The following is a 24,062-nucleotide window of genomic DNA, read 5'->3' as shown; positions in this document are numbered from 1 at the left end:
TGTTTGAGAGAGAGAGAGAGAGAGAACGAACAGGGGAGAGGGGCAGAGAGAGAGAGAGAGAATATCAAGCAGGCTCAATACTCAGCATGGAGCCCCACACAGGGCTTGGTCTCATGACCCTGGGATCATGACCTGAGCTGAAATAGTCAGACACTCAACTGACTAAGCCACACAGACGTCCCATCATTCTTAATACTTTATTCAGCAATGACATCTAATCAAACACTACGCCTCGTCAACTCTGTATCTCAAATATCTGTGCTTCCTCCATTTTATATAATTATTTCACTGTCATCCTTGTAACCATAGTATCATACATGTCAGTAGCTTCCTAACTAGACTTGTAACTTCTTAACTTGTCTGAATCCAATGTATTTTATAAACAGAAGCCCCAAATGAGCCTCCTTAAATGCAAATATAATCTTGTCACTTTTATGTTTAAAACCTTTCCATTATTTTTAATAGTCTCCTATTATAATTAAGGAGAAACCAAGACATTGTAGATTGTGTATAAATCCTTAAGTGATTTTTTTTCCTTTTTGCCTCTCCACTTTACTGAGTGCATTCTATCTCCTCCTGCTCATTTGCCATAATCCAGCCACCCTGGCCTTCTTTCAGTTTTTCAAATACATCAAACCTTTCCTATTTGAAGGTCTTTATCAATGCTGTTCCCTCTAGTTGGAACAGTGTTATTCCCCTGTTTCATCTGGATAATGCCTCATCATTCTTCAGAAAATATTGCTTCCTTGAGATGTGTTAGATGTTTATGCATTATTTGTTCTTGTCTATATATAATATATGTGTGTGTATGTATGTATGTGTGTGTATATATATATATATATACACATATATATTAAATTAAGCTTCAGTAGAGCAGGAATTATGATTATTTTATTCACTGCTAGATCTCAGAATCTAACTCAGACTGTAAAATTCTGTAGCTGTAGAATCAATATATGTTGACAAAATCTTATAAGAAAAAGAACTAAGGAGAATAAGCATCTGGCATGAGAACTGGAATGGGAACCTGACTCTTCTGATTTGCTTTAACTCTTTCTCCATATTACATTGTCGTTCCTCTTCTTAAATCATCCCAACCCAGTGCAGACAATGTAGCCCAGACTCATTAAAAGTCCTTACCATTGATCTCAACATGGAGTGGTCTCCATCTTCATATGCCTAACTCCTAGAGGTCCTTGGCCTTGAACTATGCTATCCTACAACCCACCTCCCCTGGGATTAGTCTGCCGTTATTAGATTTACAAATCTCAATGACCTCTGCTTTCCCCTCTCTTTTGCATTTTTAGCACAGTGTTCATCTTTAAAAGAAGTCACTTTTCCACTTTCCTATTTATATTTCTTTCTTTTCTTAGACCATGGAAAACCCTGCTAATTATGCAGTGTTATTTTTTCCCTTAAGCTAGAACTAATTTCCTATTTTCCACCCCAAAATGGAGCACTGAATAAAGCAAAGCACATAGATCCTTATACCATGTTTCTTTCACTTTAGAAAAGTATGAAATTTTCAATATTTCAAAAATTCAACTGGAAAAGGATAAGTGTACATTTTTATCAAGAAAGCATGACCTTTCATAAGTATGATCACCTGTACAAAAAATAAAATACCAAAGGGATAAGATGTACAACAGATATACTGTTGTGATAAGCAGTTTTTCATTAGCATCAGGTCATCTTGATAGCCTAGCAGGTAACATGGGATAAGAGGCAACTACAGTGAAAAAAGAAATTGAACCAAAAGCACTCAAGGGAGACATGGAAGGAAAAACCCCACAGTGATAAAAAGGGATGCACAGCAGGCAGTGAGAGAAACCTTTTTCAGAGACTGTAAAGTGACTGAATGAAACTAACAATCACAAGAATGAATTTCAGAAGAAACCATCAAACATAGCATGTTTGATTGGCATGCCAAACTTTTCTAAATGAATTCAAGTCCAAAAACCTCAGAAATTTCCAACTGCCCCCGGACCCAAATCCTTCAATGTATGGAAAGAATCAGCCTTGGGGCACCTGGCTGGCTCAGTTGGTTAAGCATTCGACTTCGGCTCGGGTCATGATCTCATAGTTCTTGAGCTTAAGCCCTGTATTGGGCTCTGTGCTGATGACAGCTCAGAGCCTGGAGCCTGCTTTGGCTTCTGTGCCTCCCTCTCTCTGACCCTCCCCAGCTCATGCCGTGTCTCCCTCTTCTCAAGAATAAATAAACATAGAAAGAAAGAAAGAAAGAAAGAAAGAAAGAAAGAAAGAAAGAAAGAAAGAAAGAAAGAAAGAAAGAAAGAAAGAAAGAAAGAAAGAAAGAAAGAAAGAAAGAAAGAAAGAAAGAAAGAAAGAATCAGACTTGATTCTCAGAATGACATTCCTTCACATCTCCCTTTCAATGTTCATGGAATGCAATCTTGTATTTAATGCATTATGCATTGTGTTCTATTCTAGTTCTGCTTTGTGATAGTTTTTCTTTTTAAAAAATAAATTGTTGACTATTTTGAGTATGCTGACTAAATAAGGCTTTTTCTAGTTAGAGCTGTTTCTGCTCCAAAAGTAGTAAGAAAATTATACTAAGCTTGTGAATTTTGGTACAAGGAAGGGATTTTGAATTTGCAGTCTTGTATATTTAAGTGTCAATCATCCAAATAATTTTTGGGTATAGTCATTATTCATGTTAGTCCTTAAAATGAAACAAACAAAAAAAAACCTCTCTCTTAGCAGTAACAAAATCAGAAGAGTTTATCTCGAGTCCAAATTTTTGTTATTTTAGCCATTTTAATAAATAAATGAATTTCAAAATTCAAACTTATATAAAAATTTAAGGTAATGATTATTTCTGGAGGGAAGTACAAGAAGTTGCAATCAATACTGAACACCCAAGTATGGAAATATTGTCAACATTATGTTTATTAAAGCAGTTTAAACTTTATATATATATTAAATATATATGTATATGTAAGTATATTATATAGGACCTCTGTATGACCTATGTTGTGATCACAATTTAATAAGTATTTGTATATAGTTTATGGTAATTTTACATTAATGTGGGTTATCCCAATTTCCATAATTTTTGTTTATATTTTTTGTTTAAGATTTCTTCATGTCATTTTCAAGTAAGATTAATATAGATGCTGTAATATATTTGGACAACACTCATATATAATGTCCCTAACTTGATACTTGTGGAAAACACAACAAAATTTAAAATGTAGAAGACGGGATTGGTGAAGATGAAATAAAAAAAAATATTCCCTTGGGTACATGCCAGCTTTGAATCTATGATTTGTGACCTGTTCTCACAGAATTGAAAATAGCCAGGGACTCCCGGGGACTAGAGAGTAGAAGTTATGCTCTTCCCAAGAATTGTCAACACCATAGAAGAATGTCCATCCAACATGCCTGACAGTTTCTGAAAGCCAGCCAGTTATGGAAATAAATTGCAGCTCTCAGAGGATTACAGCATTGTGAACGCATGCTCACAATCAGGCATATAGCAGCCAAAATGCAGCATATAGTTAGTGCTTATCAGTGACAATTATCAACTTCCTTGTATGAATTTCTTACCTCTTCATCTCCCTTGCACACGCACATGAGCACATGCATGTGTGCATGCACACACAGACACACATGCGTACGCATTATTCAGGTGATTTAGATCACTAAACCCTGAATCTGCTAGGTTCTCATTCCTTAGGTGAAGAAACTTATCTTCTGAGATAAGTGATATAACAAAGCAGTTGGACTTCTTAGGCAATGCAGTATATTGGAAATATAAGCTGCCAGTGTTACTATTATTAATGTCATTATTATTATTATTATTATTTTAAATCCTCAGAATAAACAATATAGGAAAAATAGTCGGCAGGGAACAAGTAGAGAAAGAGCTAAGAATTCCAACAGCCTAGACAAAAATAATGATAAAATCAAACACATATCTCTATTTCGTAGAACACACAAAAATTATCCCTCTCTATCCCTATATTGACCTGGATAATATTCCTGGGACCCTGGAGCATGCAAACTAAATCCCAACTAACTATTAATATTTGAAATTGGGTATGAAAAGTACATATTTTCTAAGAGGGGGTGTATGACCTAAATGTTATCTAGTCTTGAGTCCAAGATCAATTTCTTCAATGGCCTTACAAAAAGCTACCCTTCAGAAATGTATAAAAATAAAATGTCTATTTATACAAAGATAGAAACCACATACAGAAAATTGATTTTCCAGAAATATGGCAATAGCATGCAGTCATTGTTGTAGGCTTGTCACAGTTATTAAATACTTAACATATATCAAGCTCTTTATAAAAGTATTCCTTTTAATTTTTTTAAACTCCAGGAGATAGGTAGTAGTATTGCTATTTTACAAATAGCTGATAGCTCAGAGAGATAATGTAACTCACTCAAACTTAAGCTAACAAATGCTGGAGCTAGAATTTGAACCCGTCTTAATGCCTCCAAATCTATTTTCATTTCTTAATGTAATGCTGATATCTCCAATTAAATAATTGGACTCATATGTCAGGCAGCCATAAGAATTATAGAACATAAGGAAATTATGATATTACAAAAGTACTATTGGCAGAAAAGTCACTTGAAGTGGTTTTACATTTGTGATGGGAGGTTTATACTTCCCTCAAGTCTCATGATTTCCCTCAAGTCTTTCTTTTGATACAGGACACACATCTTGGAATCAAGAGCTGGTGTTTTGCCTTGAAAGTGAGCAGCAATGTCTGGCCCAACTGCTTTGGTCTCATGATCATCAAGTTCTACCCAGCAGAGCTCACCAAGCTTAGTGAGGAATCAAAGGCAGACTAGTCTTATCATTCTTTCAGAACCCTTTTAAAGCTGGTCCCGTTGTGTTTAGATCAGCTAGATCTTCACTTGCCAGTTATTATGTGAACATCTCTTTGCTTTAACAAATCCAGTCTCTTCAGTCCTCCTCAAACTCTCCATTTTATTGTTCCTTCCATGACTTTACACATGTTAATAGCTCTGCTTACCACATCTTCTCTCCTCTGCCCACTGGAAACCTGTGTAATCTCCAAGGCCAGGTTAAAGAGCTCCCCTAACAAGGGAGTCAACCCTGATTCCTCAGTGATAACTCACATTTTGAAATGTTTAAATATGTTGTTTTATGTCTTCCTGACTTACTTACATAATATGTAATGATCATTTGAGAGGCATAATTTCAGTTTACTTTTTAAGGCTAGAGCCTAATCTCTAAAGGTAGGAACAATTTGGTCTAATATTTCACATTCTTCTGGGAATATGGAAGTTGTGGCTGTTAATCAGTTGACTATGTCAGTCCCTTCTGGGAAACAGATACAAACAGGGATGGGGACTTGATCTTTATGCTATTCTGCTTGACTCATATATTCAGGGGTGGGAGCATATAATGAGGTCAGACCTCAGAGAATGACTTTTCCATGACAACTTCCCATGTTTCACACAATGCAATAGAAAAGTCCAGATTAAAAAAAAAGACTGTCCATCTTTAAATACTAAGTCAGCTGATTAAATAAGAGTGGACTCTAAGTGCTTTTCCCTACATAAACTTTATAAAATACTACATTCTTCACAATGCTGTTAAGATTAGAAATAATAATGTATATAAAAGCATCTGGAACACAGTTAACTATTAATAAATCATATCTTGTATTACTTCTATAAAGCAAATAGCTCAAGACACCCTGTCTCCCAAGGTGGTCTTCTTAACTACTAATATTTTCTTTTCTGTCTTGACCACATAATTTTGTCCAATATTTAATAATAAATCATGAACTAATGGAACTTAGAATTTCTTCTCAAGATTCTTAATACTGTTGCTAAAAATCATGAGTCCAACTAATGTTATAAGAATCATTGTTGAAATCTAGATAATTCATTGATGCATCTATTAATATTACAAAATGTAATAAATAAATATTGCTTCAAAAGCAAAACCATAAAAACCTCCAAGATACTACGTATTTTTCTTTAAGTTTATTTATTTTCCGAGAGACAGTGCAAGCAAGGGTGGGGCAGAGAGAAGGGGAACAGAGGATCTGAAGCAAGATCTGCTCTGACAGCACAGAGCCCAATGCGAGGATCAAACTCACAAACCTTGAGATCATGACCTGAGCCGAAGTCAGATGCTTAGCCTGAGCCACCCAGGCACACCGATACTATGTATCTTTATTAGAAGTATTAATTTGTACTTTTACTTTGACTAATGACAAGAACTTATATAGTTTTATGTTTTCAAGGACTTTGTTTTGTGGCATAAATAATGGTTCCTATATCTTCACTGTTTGACTTGCCTGACTTAATTAAATAATTGTCTAATTTATCTGATTACTGAATATTTTTATGATAGAAACTTTACTATTCTCTTTACCTCTAAAGGAGAGAGAAGGAAAGAAGCAGCTTATGCTCACTGAGCACTTATTCTGCGCCAACCTTGGTATTGACAGTAATCCACAAAACTGGTAGTGGTATTTCTCTCTCTGCCTTTGGGAAGAAACATGAGTTATCCAGTGCTGCAGTTATACTTAGTAGGATATATGAATCCAATCTGTCATTCAATTTGAATAAAGTATATATAGATTGGATCTGTATCCATGAGAAGAACTGCATGATTTTCAGTATCACAGAGGAAAGTACTCATACAGTTTCCTCTCTCTCTCCCAGAAATATGCTCAGTGAAAGTATACACTACCACCCATTCATTCTGGAATTGTTCACTGGACATTTTGAAATAACATCTACCTGCAGAGTGACCACCTCGTAATTTTACTAAATTACTAAGACAGTAAAGTCAAATATTTTTTAAGACTCTGAGCTTAGTTATTTATTTATAGAAATGCCATTTGAATGAATAAGATTATAGGTAGTTCAATATATAGTGTAGTAGTAAAATGAAATTCTGTTTACTTCATAAATAAATAACCCAATGTCATCTGCACAGAAAATTGTTGGGGTTTTCCCCCCTTCAGTGGTTGTGTACACACACATTCACCAAAATCTGTTCTAGTTTTTATAGAATTTTAAAGACAAGCACTTCAGGTTGGATAGCTGGGTTATGCTTCTCATCAACCAATAAAGTTAAATATTATTTGAGAGCTAAGTGAATATATACAAAATTAAATTTCTTGGCTACATTTGAAGCATGTATTGGATGATCTGGCTAATAATCATGTCAATACATAAAGCCAACTTGAACACTTTAGGCAAAATCATCCAAATGAAAGGGTTTGACTTTATTCAAATCATCTTTGGATCAAACCAATTGCCAACAAAAGGTGACCGGAGCAATTACTATCAATTATCCCCTAATATTCCTATGAAGACTATGCCAAAGTCTTCAAGATCAGTTATATACCCCTGGATCAGGGCCAAAATCCTGAGACACGATTTGTCATAGGCCCTAGATAGAAATTTAAGCACATGTCACTTATATGAGGATGAAATATAGACTAAAGCAAAATACCTCATCAGATAATGGCATAAGTCACCATTTTTCTTCTATTACACTGTTATCAATCAATACCAGAAATAGACATTGACTTTATGTTTCATTCAACACATGTACAGTTCCTTGAATAATAACTACACTTCCTAGTAGTTTGGCTTACCTAACTTCTTTAATTACCAGTATCTAATGGGCCTAACCTCAGTAGATAAAAGTAGCACTTGAGAATAATAGTATGAATCAGATAAGGAAGAGATTCTTTACCTGGGCTTTACAGAGTCCATGAATGGGCTTCACTATATCCAAAATGTAATCAGAATTGATCTATATGTTCAAACAATACTACTTATATGTGGAGAAATGCCTGGGAGATTATACACTAAATTTATAATGGTGGCTAATTTTGATGAGTTGATAGAGTACTTCAGTTTTGATTCTTTTTTTTAACCTTTTGATATGAGAATTTATATGTCAATTACTTATATATTAAAATTAATTCTAACGTTTGTAATTTGTAATTTTCTATGAAGATAGGGCAGTACTTTAATCTCATGCTAAGAAATTCAAATTCCTTACTCCTTATATATTTTGAATCTGGAGAACATTTTGTGCATTTGAAGTAACTTAAAATGTTTGAGAGATTTCTTTCACCTTATTGTTTTGCTTATTTTTCCTTAAATGAATTGGACAGATTTAGAAATTAAAAATAATACTTTGAGGCAGATATCATTTTATATACAGCACCTCACTTACATTGCTGTAGTATGGATCAATTTCAACACAAACTTACAATTGGCTGAGTTGTTGTCATGGTAAATCAGGAGTCCATATAGCAGGTGGCCTTGATTATACTATGAATTTCACCCACCCAAAGTATCAGATTTATTAGCTGGAGAAAGTTAGAATATACAAATCAAGTATTGCTCAGAAAAATAAGCAAAGTCATTCAAACTTTAAATTATTTAGGTAAAAATTTTTTTTGAATATTTAAAAAGACTGTGTTTCCACGTGGGGTAAACAAGGCTTAGCAAAGTTTCTTTTAATACATTTAATTTATGGAATGATTATCAGATATAGATGAATGGAATTTAGCATGGTATATATCAAATACAACAACACCAGATGTTGCTCTAGGCACAACCATCTGAATCTCTACATTTTCAAGTGCCAACCTAGAAGCAGCAATAAAATTCTCTTGGGACTATGAATCTGTATACTACTAAATACAGTCCATTTCCCTTACAGATGATGCATTGGAGACTGGGAAAAGTGACTATAGTACAGCAACTTGGAAACACAGCCCTGTCTATTTAACTCTGTCAATAAATTGTACACATCAATTATATTTCTCATGACTGTCTTTCCAAAAGCAGTTTACTCAATGTTTCATTCATTGTTATCTAGCAGTAATGTCTTCTTTCAACATGGTGACTATATCAGCTGTAACAAATAAATAAGAAGAAGCAAAAATCCTATAAGGGATTTATAACTTTATTTCTTTATGAAATTATAGTAAAATTATTTTTTTCCTGCTTATTGCTCACATCTCTAAACTGATCATAGGAAGCACCCTTTGCTTGATTATGAAAGAGTGATTGGAAATAAAAGCATCCATTCCATGGGTTTCTAAGCCCCTTATTTTACTATTTTGTTTTTAAGCCACACTTAAAAAATTTGTGTATTTGGGTTCAAAGGTCAAAACAGTTGCCTGAATTCTCAGTGCACTCGACTAGATAAAAAGCTTATGTCAGAGTCCACATATAAAAAAATAATCCCTTTATAGTACAGTTTTATTTCTATTGATTTCTAAAAATTAATTCAGACATTTCATATAACGACAATAATATATTGAAAAAAACTTCATGGAACCAATCAAAACACACTCTGATTAGAGACTGTGGTTATTGTGAAAGGTTAATTATTGTAAAATCCCAGCTACTGTTTATAACTAATATAGATTTTTAATTCATAACGTACCAAAGAGATTAATTTTTTAATCTAGTTTTCCTAAGCATCTCCTTGAATCTCTTTAGGAAGTAAAATTGGTATTATTATTATTATTATTATAAAAAATATGAGGCAATAAGTCTATTGCCTTAGACTAGCACATAGCCTCCATGGTCTGGCCCCAACTACTCTTTCCATCCTTATCTTTCCCTCACACATAAGCCCCAGAAAAATAGAAGAGCCTATTCTTTCTGGAACATAACACATTCCATCCCAGTTTGTGCCTTCATCCTTGCTGCCTGAAAGGCTCTCATTTCTCATCCCTTCACTGCCAGTCTGTGAACCCAGTATTAATGTCTTGCATTAATTCAGTGCTTCCTACACACCATACATTTACTAAGAGCATTATTTCATTTGTGCCTTTTAACAACCCTATTTTACAGAATATGAGAACTTTGGTAGTTATCTCGATAATAATGACAGATTTGCACCCATGTAGACTTTGGAGTCTAATCTGTGATGCATTACACACTGTGAAACATAAATTACAAGTCCCAATGAACTTTCAAGATCAAAGAAAAATAACTGTAATGCCATGGATATTTCATTGACCACCCCATCCTCTCTTCCTTATATCTCCTCTGTATCTCTCTGAGGTCAAACTTTAATTTCTTACCACTGGTAAAGTTAGTGATATACTTATCTTGTTTGCTCTACTAGTTATTCTGATTCATCTTAATAGTCTTTGTGTTAAATAGTAAAATGCACATGGTTAGCTCTCTATAAATACTGGTTGTATGAATGCGTTATTGAGAGAAATAGAGATAATTGAGATTATATCACAAATGACCTGTGATAAACAACTTGAAAATCAATTTAGCAAGTCTATAATTTAATAAGTAATGATCAAAACTGAGCATTTATTAATAAATTTGAGTTTTTAACTCAAGTTTATAAAAGTGCCCCCCAAAGTTACCTGTTGGGGTATCCCAGTTTCAAATCCATTCATTAAATCACATGTACTTTTTAAAAATTTCATTAAATCAGACAAAAGAATTCAAAACTGTTGTTTGAGGATCCTAGGTGAATTTTGGTTACTCTAAAAAACCAGTTGAAGATGGAACTTATTATTTATGATAATGACTATATATGTATTATTGTTCTATTTGCTTTTTGTTGAGCTGATTCAAAATTTTTATTTTTTTGTACAAATACATATGTTGACTCATTGAGATAATGGTATATTGTCTGGGAAGAGAAAAAAATAATCTATTTTTCTTATGTGATGCCAAGCAAATGTAACCATTCTTTTAATTCTTAAAGATAAAACTGATACTGTAATACTATTTAGAGACAACCTATGTTTATTCGCCCAATTTCTCAAATTTAAGAGGGGAAGTGATTTGAGGCTTTGAGTATTTGAGGCTTCTCCCTCATCAGCCATCAAAAGGTCACATTTTGCCCCCTTTGTTTTAAATGTTGGTATTATGTTTCATTTTGACAAATGTCTGATAAAAGTTTTAAAGTCTGACTAATTCTGTTTAAATAATAACTACAACTCTAAAAATAATCACTATTACATTTAAGATATAAAGTTCTCAAATTTAAGATTTGCCTTTTAGCCTTTCATACTTAAGCTTAAAATGTATATTGATAAAAATTACATAATAGAGAAAAAGATAATTACTTGGAGACTGATAGTAACTTACTGAATTCAGAACCAGGATTCTTGGAAAAATTCAGTGGCAGAATTGAGTACCATTTTTACTTTTCCTCTTAACTTATTCAGTTTAAAAACATTTGCTTCACTTTTAAAAATTAAAATATAAAAACTAATTTTCCTGAGCACAACTGTACTGGTTTTAGCAATGCTAGAACTTCCCTCAAATCTGAATTACTTTGAAATGATTTTTCTTAAACTAATCATCATTTTTTTCCTCAATGACTTAAAATACAAATAGTCAAGTCATGACTGTTAATTATACCTACTGATCATCAGTGACAGAACAACATCCTATTAAATTACCTTGGAAATTGGAATCAAGATAGAAACCAAGAAGGATATAGCAGCTATATATTTAAAGGGGAAGAAAGAAAATAATTTTCACAATTAGGCCCACACTAGGAATAGTGCTGAGCTATTTTATTGGTCAGTGGTGTAAGGAATGGGTCTCTAAAGCTTTCCTGGAGATTCCAACCAAAGTAAACAAGAAGGTCATTGGGTCTGACATCTGATCTGGAGGAAATTATGACATTTTCTCTGAGCATTAGGTACTCTTTAAATGGAGTTGTTCTCCAATCAGAATGCTGTTACATATCATACCATTTATTGTTTAACTTATTGCCTGGGACTTACAAAAGTGTTTTTAGCCATGAGGTATCAGAAAGGTAGCAAAGAAAAATTAAGAGCAGTGTTTTCTGAGATAAAATATCCCTTTTACACATATACCACAGTTCTGTTTTATCAGTGTTGTCTTTAGTGTACCTTGGACACTGTTGCCCAGAAATACATGCATAAATCTATCCTTGCTTGTTCCTGATACAAGAAATGATGTAACACTTTCATTTTGATATTCCTTGTAAAGGAAACAAGCTAAGTGAGTCTGCCTTTGACAGGTGTGACTCCCTAATCAGCACTACTAGGTAGCCTTTTGCAGATTCAGCCNTTTAAACAAAGCCATTTAATTTGGTCTTAAGCCAAGGTAAGAGGGAAAAACCAATTAGTAAATAAAAGGACAACATAAAGAGGCATAATCTGCCAACAAGAACCTACATGCAAGCCAGAGGAGATTTATGATCGTCTTCCCCAGAGAGGGAGTGACTAACGCACGCACACTGACCATCACCGTAAAGAGGTAAAGAGAGAGTGAAATGGCTCAACGTACACACACCCCGCTCCATACCGGGGACGAGTCTCCGAGCTGCGGCTTGTGCTCTCGGAGGGCCAGGCTGAAGCTGACCGCCCCCACGGCCACGCTGGACACCCCCAGCCCTATCTCCAGCACAGAGAGCACCAAGAGGCTCCCAATAATCTGGCCGCTGGTGCACATCCTTCCTCGGTCATCATTCCTTCCAGATCAGAGAGGGAAACCAACCATCCGCCTTCTTTCTTCCACTATCCGCCTTACCCCTTCTGCCCCCTACCAGACCCCAAAACTTTTCTGTCTTCACCAGCAAAGCATTTTCCACAAGGACTAGATTTCCAGAAGCGGAGACCCTCTTCCCTGACCGGGCCAGAGGCAAGAGTCGCTCCACCCCCTGACACGTTCAGACAGGGATCGTCGGATTTTCCCGGGTTCGGTGGTCGGTGGTCGAGGTCAGGAGAGGATTGTGCACCCGCAGAAGGGCTTTCAAGAAGGAGCCAGAAACCTGGCGGAGCCGGGAGTAAGGAGCCCCGCTCGAGAGGCGCTGTCCAGAGTTCTGCCGCGTCCCAAGTCTCCGCAGGAAACCTGCTTCCTTCTCAGCCTCCCAGACCCTTCGGCTCCCCTTTCTTTCCTTGCCAAGGAGATGAGCCTTGCTTCCCAGAGATCCAAAGCGGAACCGCTCAGAGCTTCTCTCTCCCTCTCGTCTCCTCTCCTTTGTTTTCGCGGTAACACAAAGTGCTTCTGCGAGTGTCTCAGTCCCCAGGCTGAGCGGGCGGATGTATTCAGCACCACGCTCCTCGCAGTTGCTGTGTCGCCAGAAAAAGCGACCTTGTCTGATGGCCTTTTCCCGTCTGGGCTTCTTCTCCCTCCTCGTCGTCCTCTTCCTCCCCCTCTCTCTTGGTCTGATTCTCTTTCATTTCAGTGACCTCATTGGGATTTGAGAGGTTGAAGGAGGAGGGAAAAACCTGATCTGTGTGTCGGTCTAGAATCAGTACTCGTGGCTGGCTCCTGGTCGGCCCCGCCCGGGGACCCTACCCACAAGGATTCGCGCGGTCCCTGCCTTCGCATCTCCCCTACTCGCTCCCTTCTGGGCTTCTATCCGGGTGGAAGGGGAGGGATGCCTACGTCAACGCGGGGCTCATTCCGTGTAAAACTTTCTTCTGCGTGTACACGGGGTAGGGTGGGGGCAGAGAGGGCAAAGAAACAGGCAGAGAGAGCCAAGGGGATGGAGAAAGGCGAGACTCCTAAATTCTAAGGGCTTTCACCCAGGAACTCCTCTCTCCAAAGAGCTAGACTCAATCTGCTCATAAGGAGCGTTAATTCTCTTTTGTTTCCACAAGTCCCTTGAATGTTGGTGGTGGGAGTGTGGAGATGAGACGCAACTGGCCGGTCACACTTTTGTGGCGAAGTTGTGTTCCTCTCCAGCAGGACCTTGCTCTTACTCAGTAGCACTGCTACCCTTTTGGGATGCATTGCCAGACTGAGCAGGGCTAGGACCCTGTGTTGACACTGACATTGAAGAGATGTGTACACTTCAGTATTTCATTGGAAAGGGCATTATTAAAAACGAAAAATCTGGCTCTTTGAACAACTGACAATTGTCAGAATCATCAGGGCAGGAACCAACCCTAGCTTAGGTGTCTTTGTGTTATAATCTGATGTACACGGGGCTCTAGAAGTATGGAAGTTGCTGTGTCTGTATCCCATATTCATGTCTCCGATTTTACTTCATGAAAAATCACAAGGCATTTCATCAGGGAGACTCAGGAATCAGAGAGATGAGAAGGTGTTTTTGGGGTGGGGACCATCTTTCTCAAAAAGTGGGTTTCACAGTTGGAGATAGATTGGAGGAAAATAAAGGAGGATTGAATTAGGATATATTAGACAAAACCAGGGCATCTTGACCTCTGAATACATGCAGACAATGCAATGTAGGCATCTCTCTGATTAGAAGTTTCTTTTTTTAAATCCCTACTGCTGAAATCACTAAAGCTGAGTGATAAACAATCTACAGCATAAGTGTCAATTTCAGTTTTTCCTAAATTTGATTAGGGGCTTGTTTAATCGTTTAAATTAAACTATTAAATTATTAAATGTGACTACAATTTACTTTCTTTATGATGTGTTTATATTCTACATTTAAAAAAGCAGGAAGGAAGGACTATAAGTTATTAGGCCTTATACAGTCCTCAGTTATTGTGATATTTGGAAAACAACTCAAACATTTATATTGAATATAAATTCAATAATTTATATAATTAGTGAATTCATTTTTCACATCTTGAAAACTCAGTTCACCAAACAGCCGGTTGTTAGAATTCTTCAAGTATGTTTTGGTTTTAATGAGGCACAGTTTATTTTATTTAAATCTTGTAGAAGTCATCTAAGTGATCCAATTTATATGTAGAAATAATGAAGTGTCTAGGTCACCTAGCTTTGGTTTGTCTTTAGTCACTGCTTTTCCTTTTTTTTTTTTTTTTTTAAATTCTTCCCCATTTGGAAGAGAATAACAAGCTTGAGTAATTGCTCAAATAGATTGGTCAATGCAGACATATAGGAAGGAGGGTGACTTAATGAAGGGAAATTAATTTTGTAGAGAACATACAAGTAGTGTTAACAATACAGGGGTTTCAGAAAGAGAAAGAAATAAGTAAATTATATGTTATGGTTGTATTATCTCTGAATGCAATAGCTCGAAAGATGTTTACCTAAATACCCCACAGCTTAATCATATGCCTGAATATAACCAATCTTGATTGATCCTAAATAACTGGCACATAACTCAGAACTTTTGAAAATCAAATGAACACAGAAGAAATTAAATCTATCTTCACTTATCAGTGATTACCAATGAGTCACAGTTACACAGAAATATTTAGAGGAATAAAATAAAAACAATAATTATCCATAGAAGAAATTATGTTTTATGTTTAAAAACATGAGGCTCAATGCTGTTAGAACTTTCAAAAGGCTATTACCTGTTCCAGGAACAAAGTAATCTTATATGCCCCTTTAAGTGATGTAAAATTTCCCCAAAAGTAAACAAAAGGAACCCTAAAATTGACTCATAATCATGGAAATCATAACAAAAATGGATTCAAATTGGCATCTTATATCTCTCAAAACTTTTTTTTAGAAAAAGAATTATAGAATAAATTGAAAATCAAATTAAAATTAAACATATACATGAATAAGTGCATTGTTATCCAAATATCAGTGGCTCTACAATTAGAGGGTTTTATTTTTAAATCATGGACAACAAAAGAGCTATTCATGAGATCCAGTGATACATGGCTCAATATTTGTACATCTTCAGCAAGAGCCACAGTATAAAAAAAATCTCAAGTTTGCCACCTGCTGGTTTATAAATGACACAATGAATATGAATGTATAGGTAACCTAAAATAATTCTTATTAAACTTATTAGCTAATCAGAAAAAAATCCTTCATAATTGATCTCTTTAAGGACCTAAGTTCTGCCTATAAGTATTTAAAAGTTCTGAAATACTCATGCACCCATCTTCCCAAATAAGACTTATAGAAATTTTAACATATGGATAAAGGAAAATCCAAGAGTCGGTAAGCAAATACCACCTGACTTAATATAATGAAGTAAGTTGATGAAATAAGCAAGACAGTCACCAGTACAGGATTAGTAAGTGAAAAGGTCAAAAATTTAAACTGACTAATTTTGGAATCTGAATTAAAGTGCTCAAACTATTATAAGGTAAATTTGTATGGTGACTGATGACTAACGTAGTATAAAAATTAAGGAAAAGAAAAAAACCACAAAACCATTGCAAAGCATTTAGCAGTTTTTAAATGTAACAAGGACATTTACTATCTTAATACTCTTGTCAGTGTGGTTAGAAATGATTATACATAAAGATTTAGCTAAGATTTGGTAAAGTGACTCTGGTAAAAAGGGAAAAAAGAAAACAACATTTTGAAGATTTTTAAAATTTAAATTTTAAGGAAGCAAAGGTAATTAAAACTAAATTTATCGGTTGTATTTTTGTCTTCTGGTGATAGATCTTAGAAGTCATTAACTAATAATATTATCAGTGCTTATGAAAATTAGAGAAAGTATAGTACTTAGTGCTGTATTTATCATAATTTTTCATTTATATCTGAAATATCATTTGACTATAATGACTTTTAGACATGTGAAAAAACCCCAAATGATGTATTTATAGTGATTTCTACGCTATAGAGTATAGTGATTTCTACTCTTAATAAAGTGTAGGTATTTCTACTCCTGGCCACTATGGAGTAAATGGGACTGGATTTACTATCTTATTATATACATTGACATCTGTCCTAGTCTTTTGACTATTGGCACTTAACAGATTGTTTCACAAGAAAAGGAGAACCAAGCAGAGCATGGTGGTCTTACTGGATTTCTGGGACAAAGAGCGGAGTTTTGGGAGGCTGAAGTAGCAACATTTTTCAGGACAGAATATTAGAGAGAAGGGTCTTTTGAGGAGAAAGAGGTCTCTACAGGGATCCCTTGAATGGGTGGTTAAATTCCTAGCCCCACAATCATGGGGTGCAACTTCACAAGACTAGAAATGGAATGACTAAAATCTGAGGCTTACAAGATGTCTGGGAATGTTAAGTTTCATAGTAGCAAAAAAGATTCCTTGCTGAACACTCAGCCTTCAGCGGAGTACTGAGGTGGAGCATGCATAGGTAGTAGGGCTAACCTATGCCTAGAGTAAAGGCAACTATATCTGACCTGAAAATACTTCTAAATAGGCCTCTAAACTATCAGTCTCTTCAGTAAGAAACTTACGACAGTCTAATGCATATTAAAGAAAATTATAAGCCATTACTCAACAGTGTAAAAATCACATTATATACTATCCAATTAAGATCTTAAATATGAAAAAAGCTAGAAAATGTGATCCATAACTGGGATAACGGGGATAATTGAATTAGGTAACACTTTAAACCTCTATTATAAATATTAGAAATCTATTCAAAGATAAAGAGGAAAACATTAATGTGAAACTATGTAAATTAAAGATATAACAGACAAAATACAATTTTTATAGATAAAAAATGTGTATCTGAAATCAAAAACAGTAATTTGAGAATAATAGTAGATTTGACACTAAAGAAGAAAAGGTCAGTGAACATTAAGATACAATAATAGAAATTAGGATTACAGCAAAAAAAAAAAAAAACAACCCACAAAAAACAAATAAAAAAAAACACCCAAAGCGCACAATACAAATTAAATCACAAAGGGGAAAAAAGACTGAGAAAAAAATATAGAGACTCATTGACCTGTAGGAAAATTGAAGAAGTGAGGCATGGATATAATATAAATTTTAAAGGAAGAGGCAGATTAAAACTTTGACATAATAATGGCATATTGTTTTCCAAATGTGGTGAAAACTACAAATCCAGACATCCAAGAAGCTCAATAGACAGCAACTAGGATAAACACACAAGGTATATCACGATCAAATTGCTGGAAACCAGTGATAAGGATTAAAAATTAAAAGCAGCCAGAGGGAAAAGGACACATTATGTACAGAAGGAAAGAAAAAGGAATTCCAAACATCTCATCTAAAATTACTCAATCCAGAGGAAAAATGAATGACATTTTAAAGCAATGAAATGTAAAAACAAACAAAAAACTCTATTAATCTGGAATCTCATACACAGAAAAATACCTTAAAAATGAAACAAAAAGATTCTTTCAGACAAAACACTAAGAATTTACTTAGACATAGGCTCTTCATCATAAGAAATATTAAAAGAAATATTCTTAGGGTGCCTAGGTGGCTCAGTCTGTTAAACATCTAATTATTGGTTTCTGCTCAGATCACAATCTCCGGGTACACGAGATCAGGCCTCAAGTAGGGTTCTGCACTGATAGAACTGGGCCTGCTTGGGATTCTCACTCTCCCTCTGTCTCTGCCCCTCCCCCACTTGTGCATACATATGTGTGCTTACACTCTCTCTCTCTCAAAATAAATAAACTTTTAAAAAATAAAACAAATATTCTCCAAGCAGAATTAAAATATGCCAGAAGGAAATACGGGCCTATACAAAGGGATGCTGAGCATCACAGTGGTAAATATATTGGAAACCAGAAACAATGTTTCTGCATTGTTTCCGCAATTGAGACCAGAGATGCCATGCAAGATACAAAATTTGCAATTCTAGCAAAGCCAAGAAATTAATAGCTAGAACAAAAGAGAAGGCTCAAATTCTTGCAACCAGAAAGACACAGGTATCACACCCATTTCTTTTTTATTTTTTTATTATTATTTTTTTTAATGTTTTATTTATTTCTAGGAGAGAGAGAGAGACAGCGTGAGCAGGGGAGGGTCAGAGAGAGAGGGAGTCACAGACTGAAACAGGCTCCAGGCTCCGAGCTGGCAGTCAGCACAGAGCCCGACGCGGGGCTCGAACCCACGAACCGCGAGATCATGACCTAAGCGAAAGTCGAAAGTCGGACGCTTAACCGACTAAGCCACCCAGGCGCCCCGCCCCATTTCTTTTTTATTTTAATTTTGTTAAGTTTTTATTTAAATTCCAGTTAGTTAACATAGTATATTATTACTTTCAGAGGTACAATATAGTGATTCAGCTCTTCCATACAGCACCTGGTGCTCATCAGAAATGTATTCCTTATTTCGGTATTTCACCCATCCCCAATCTTATTTCCCCTCGATAACCCTCAGTTTGTTCTGTACAGTTAAGAGTCTGTTTCTTGTCTCTCTCTCTTTTTTCTCCCTTTGCTCATTTGTTTTGTTTCTTAAATTTTGCAAATGAGTGGAATCATATGGCATTTGTCTTTCTCTGACTGATTTATTTCGCTTAGCTTCACGCCCCTTAGCTCCATCCATATTGTTGTAAATGGCAAGATTTCATTCTTGAAATCTTTTTTAGGGTTGAGTAATATATCGCTATAAATACATATATATACACACATACCATTTCTTCATTATCTGTTCATCTATCAATGGACACTTGTGCTGTTTCCATAGTTTGGCTGTTGTAGATAATGCTGCTATAAACATTGGGGTGCATATATCCCTTTGAATTAATATTTTTGTATTCTTTGTATAAATACTTACTAGTACAATTGCTGGATTGCAGGGTAATTCTGTTTTTAACTATTTTTTTTGAAACTCCATACTGTTTTCCAGAGTGGCTTCACCAGCTGGCATTTCTACCAAAAGTGAAAGAAGGTTACCCTTTTTCCACATCCTCACCAACACCTGTTGTTTCTTGTGTTGTTAATTTTAGCCATTCTGACAGTTGTGAGGTCATATCTCACTGTAGTTTTGATTTGCATTTCCCTGATGATGAATGATGTTGATTATCTTTTCATGTGTCTACTGCCCCTCGGCAAGTCTTCTTTGGAGAAATATGTCTTTGTATCTTTTGCCCATTTTTAAATTGTATTATTTGTTTTTGGGGTGTTGAGTTTGATAAGTTCTTCATAAATAAATAACCTGACCATATACCTAAAGGAGGTAGAAAAAGAATAAAACCTAAAGACAGCAGAAGGAAGGAAATAATAAAGATTAGAGCAGAAATAAACGACACAGGAACTAAAAAACAATAGAACAGATCAATGAAACCCAGAACTGGTTCTTTGAGAATTAATAAAATTTATAAACCTCTAGCCAGACTTATCAGAAAGAAAAGAGAAAGGACCAAATAAATAAATTCACAAATAAACAGGAGAAATCACAACCAACACCACAGAAATACAAACAATTATAAGAAAATATTATGAAAAACTGTATGCCAACAAATTGGACAATCTGGAAGAAATGGATAAATTCCTAGAAACATATAAACTACAAAACTGAAATAGGAAGAAATACAAAACGTGAACAGACTGATAACCAGCAAAAAAAATGAATTAGTAATCAAAACCCTCTGAGCAACAAGCATCCAGGGCCAGATGGCTTAACAGGTAAATTCTACCAAACATTTAGAGAGTTAATACCTATTTCCTCTCAAACTACATGCATTTGTAATTTCTGATCCTCTCTTAAACTTACAAAATGAGTGCTAAGATATAATGTTATGTATTTCTCAACTGAATCATCATTCACATCATTACTTCAGAGCCAAAGAAATTGTTAACAAGCTATTTCTTCAATGAGAAAGATTGAAATCTGGCCATGTGTAGCAACATGGATGGGACTTGATGGTGTTGAACTTTATTTCACTGAGCGAAATAAGTCAGGCAGAGAAGGACAGGTACCATATGTTTGCAAGTACAGGAATATTAAGAGGAACTTAAATGAGGGCCATGGGGGAGAAGAAGAGAGGGAGAGAGGCAAACCATGAGAGACTCTTGAATGCTGAGAACAAACTGAGGACTGATGGGTGTTGGGGGGGGTGATGGGCATGGAGGAGGGCACTTGTCGGGATGAGCACTGGGTGTTATATGGAAAACAACTTGAGAATAAACTATTTGTAAAAAAAAAAAAATGCTCATGTGCTTTGACTCAGTAATTTAACTTATGCATTTTTATTCTAATAAAATATTCATTGATGATCAAAAGGATTACATACAAAATAGGTTCATAACAGTATCACTTTAGGAAAAAAGTTAAAATCAGCCTAATTCTTCAATTAAAGGCTAAAAGTAAAATAAAGTTATAAAATGGCATAAACTATACTCACTAAAATTATAGTAAAAATGTTTTTAATGTTTATTTTTAAGAGAGAGAGACAGAGTATGAGTGGGGGAAGGGCAGAGAGAGGGAGACACAGAATCTGAGCAGGCTCCAGACTGAACTGTCAGCACAGAGCCTGATGTGGGTCTTGAATCCATGAACAGTGAGATCATGACCCAAGCCGAATTCTGACGCTTAACTAACTGAGCCACCCAGGAGCCCCACATTAAAATTATATTTTAAAATTATATAATACCTAGCAATAAATATGACTTGAAACTGTACTTTAAACATCATACAAGTAAAGAAAACAATACTAATTTTCTTTAAAAGTATGAATGTAAGAAACACTGTAAGGAATTATACATTTTATTAGTGCTCTAGGTGGTGATTATAAATGTTTTTTATTCTCTCCTTTATACCTTCTGTACTTTTTAACTTGTGAATAAAAACTTGTATAATTTTTAATAAGAAAAAGTTATACAATGAGAAACAGGAGCTAAAAAGTACAGCAGTGTGAGGTTGCTTAACGTGGATGGGAAAACATCTATGAATCTCAATACCTCCAGAGAATATTATTACAGTTAAATTTAATTTAAAATTTTGAGTTAATGATAATGCTTGGAAATTCAAGTTCTATTATGTTAAATATTCCCAGTTTAAGAAGCCAGGGGAATAAATCAGAAGTTTAAAAATAAGTTTTTCAGAAATCATTAAGCCTTAGAAAAAAGACATACTTGAGGCGCCTGGGTGGCTTAGTCGGTTAAGCGTCCGACTTTCGCTTGGGTCATGATTTCGCGATTCGTGGGTTCGAGCCCCGCGTCGGGCTCTGTGCTGACTGCCAGCTCAGAGCCTGGAGCCTGTTTCAGTCTGTGACTCCCTCTCTCTCTGACTCTCCCCTGCTCACGCTGTCTCTCTCTCCTAGAAATAAGTAAAACATAAAAAAAAAAAAAAGACATGCTTATGCCTTTAAGGAATGATAAGGGAATATGGAAAATCCAATGAGAAGAGTTTATTCCTCTAGTGATAGGCCATAACTATACCTTCTGACACTTGACTATAATAATTTGTCCTTATTTTAGAATTTACACATTTCCCGTATCTATGGGCTATTATGTTCATTCTCACTGACAAAGCAAAATGAACATTTTTAACCTATCATCTTTCTTTTTTCTTTTTCTTAAAGGCATGGAACGTCACGGACTCTTTGACCACTTCCTAGGCTCCCCACCACTTGGCCTACCGCTGAACGCTCTTGAGCTGCCAAACATTAAAAAAAAAAAAAAAAAAAAAAAAGTTTTCCAGGTGCTGTCTTAACACCGTCATATCAAAAGTGATAATAATCCTCCCGCCATGACACACTGCCCCAAATAGCTATTGGCATCCTTTGACACTGTAAAGAAGCAAATTTTATTTTAACTTATTTCACTTTATATCTACTTGTCAGTCATGCCATGTGACACAAGCTCATAGATGCAAGACCCCCTTGATGACTGTGTTTGAGGTAATCATACTCTAGATAAAGAGCATACACATTAATTGAAAGTGAGTAACACATCACTCATTTTTCCACATCCATGATACTGACAGTTCAGTAGTCTGAAACCCATTACACAAGTATGGCTGGTAGTGATTAAGATCTTTTGTGATGATTTTACATACTTTGATTTTATTTAATACTTACAAGAACTCTGTGATATATTGTAGTTGGGTAAACTCCGTTTCAGAAGTTAAGTAGCTCAGGCTTTTAGAGCTAATTACTGACAACTTCCATAAACACAATAACCTTCACATGACGTTTGGGTTTTTTATTTTGTTTTTGTTTTTGTTTTGAATGTGAAGAGAACCAGCTGCATTGCAGCCCGGATTTATTTTTGAGTAGAAAAAAGAACAGAAGGTCAATAAACTGGTAAAAGGTGCAAAAAGGAAATAAAAACAAACCAATAAACAAAAAACCCCACATGTAGTGTCTGCACACACAGGTTTGTATAATGCTCCTTTAGGGTTTTTACTTTTGAGAGGAAGTATAAGATACAAACAGAAAAGTGCATGTAAGTGTACACATTGATGGGGTTTTGTAAATCAAACACATTCATGTAACCAGCATCTAGACCAAGAGCCTTAGACACTCTCCATACCCACTTTTAGTAAGTACTCACCCCACCGCACTCCAAGATTAACCAGGATCATGAGTTCTAAAAACACACACTTTTGCCTGCTTTTGTATTTTATATCAGTGAAATTATATATCATACTCTCTTTTATATTTGGCTTAACACTGTGCTTGTGAAATCCATCCATATTGACACATGTAGCTCTATATGATTATTCTAATTGTTGTTTGCTATCCCACAAATTGTAAATACATCACAATTTATTTATCCACTGTACTACTGATACACATTTAGGTATTATAAACAGTACTATTATGAACATTCTAGTATATGCCATTCAGTGAAATAAGTACATATTTCAGATACATACACACACATTCCTCCTGTGAATGAGCCTGCTGAGACATAGGTTGTACAAATATTCAACTTTGGTAAACACTGTCCAGTAGGCTTCCAAAATGATTCTACCAATGCCTATCATTTATTATTATTAATCACTATTACTGATTATTTCTTCAGTTATGACTCCTACTATCACCAATAATATTCTATTCTTTGAATAATAATTATGAGCCAGGCACTGTGTTAAGTATTCATGTGATATATAATCATGTGATATATAATATATTCATATGGCATGAATAAGATAATTCATACATAATTTATAATACATACACAAACACATAAGATAATACATAATTTATAATATATGTAATATAAATATAAATGTATGCAATATATAAGCACTATATATGTATATACATGACTATATACACATATAATACACATATAAACAGCAACAGTACAGTATATTCCTTGAGGTTGAAGTATATCCTCTTCTTTAAAGTGGTGTAACTTTTTAAAAATTTTTTATTTTTAAAAAATTTTTTAAATGTTTATTTATTTTTGAGAGAGAGAGAGAGAGAAAGAGAGAGAGACACAGAGAACAAGTTGGGGAGGGGCAGAGAGAGAGGGAGACAAAGAATCCGAAGCAGACTCCAGGCTCTTAGCTGTCAGC

At 35.2% G+C, this 24,062-nt stretch overlaps 1 protein-coding gene across 3 annotated transcripts in view; it reads right to left on the bottom strand.

Annotated features, from left to right (window-relative positions):
- The window catches only part of TMEM196 (transmembrane protein 196), a 46,099-nt gene extending 33,593 nt beyond the window's left edge, over positions 1–12,506 (bottom strand). For 2 of the 3 annotated variants that reach the window (XM_077757614.1, XM_077757612.1), the window contains exon 1: positions 12,310–12,506. In XM_077757614.1, the coding sequence (XP_077613740.1) occupies positions 12,310–12,456 (147 nt within the window). In that variant the 5' untranslated portion in view covers positions 12,457–12,506. Of the gene's footprint in view, positions 1–12,291 lie in introns of all 3 variants that reach the window. The other variant, XM_077757613.1, reaches the window with a different exon arrangement.
- Positions 12,507–24,062: the final 11,556 nt, after the last annotated feature.

The sequence above is a fragment of the Crocuta crocuta genome, unplaced genomic scaffold (assembly GCF_008692635.1).
Source record: "Crocuta crocuta isolate KB4526 unplaced genomic scaffold, BGI_CrCroc_1.0 scaffold62, whole genome shotgun sequence".
In the NCBI taxonomy this organism is placed as follows: domain Eukaryota; kingdom Metazoa; phylum Chordata; class Mammalia; order Carnivora; family Hyaenidae; genus Crocuta; species Crocuta crocuta.
The sequence above is the reverse complement of the archived record's forward strand: the minus strand, read 5'-3'. Positions and strand labels throughout refer to the sequence as shown.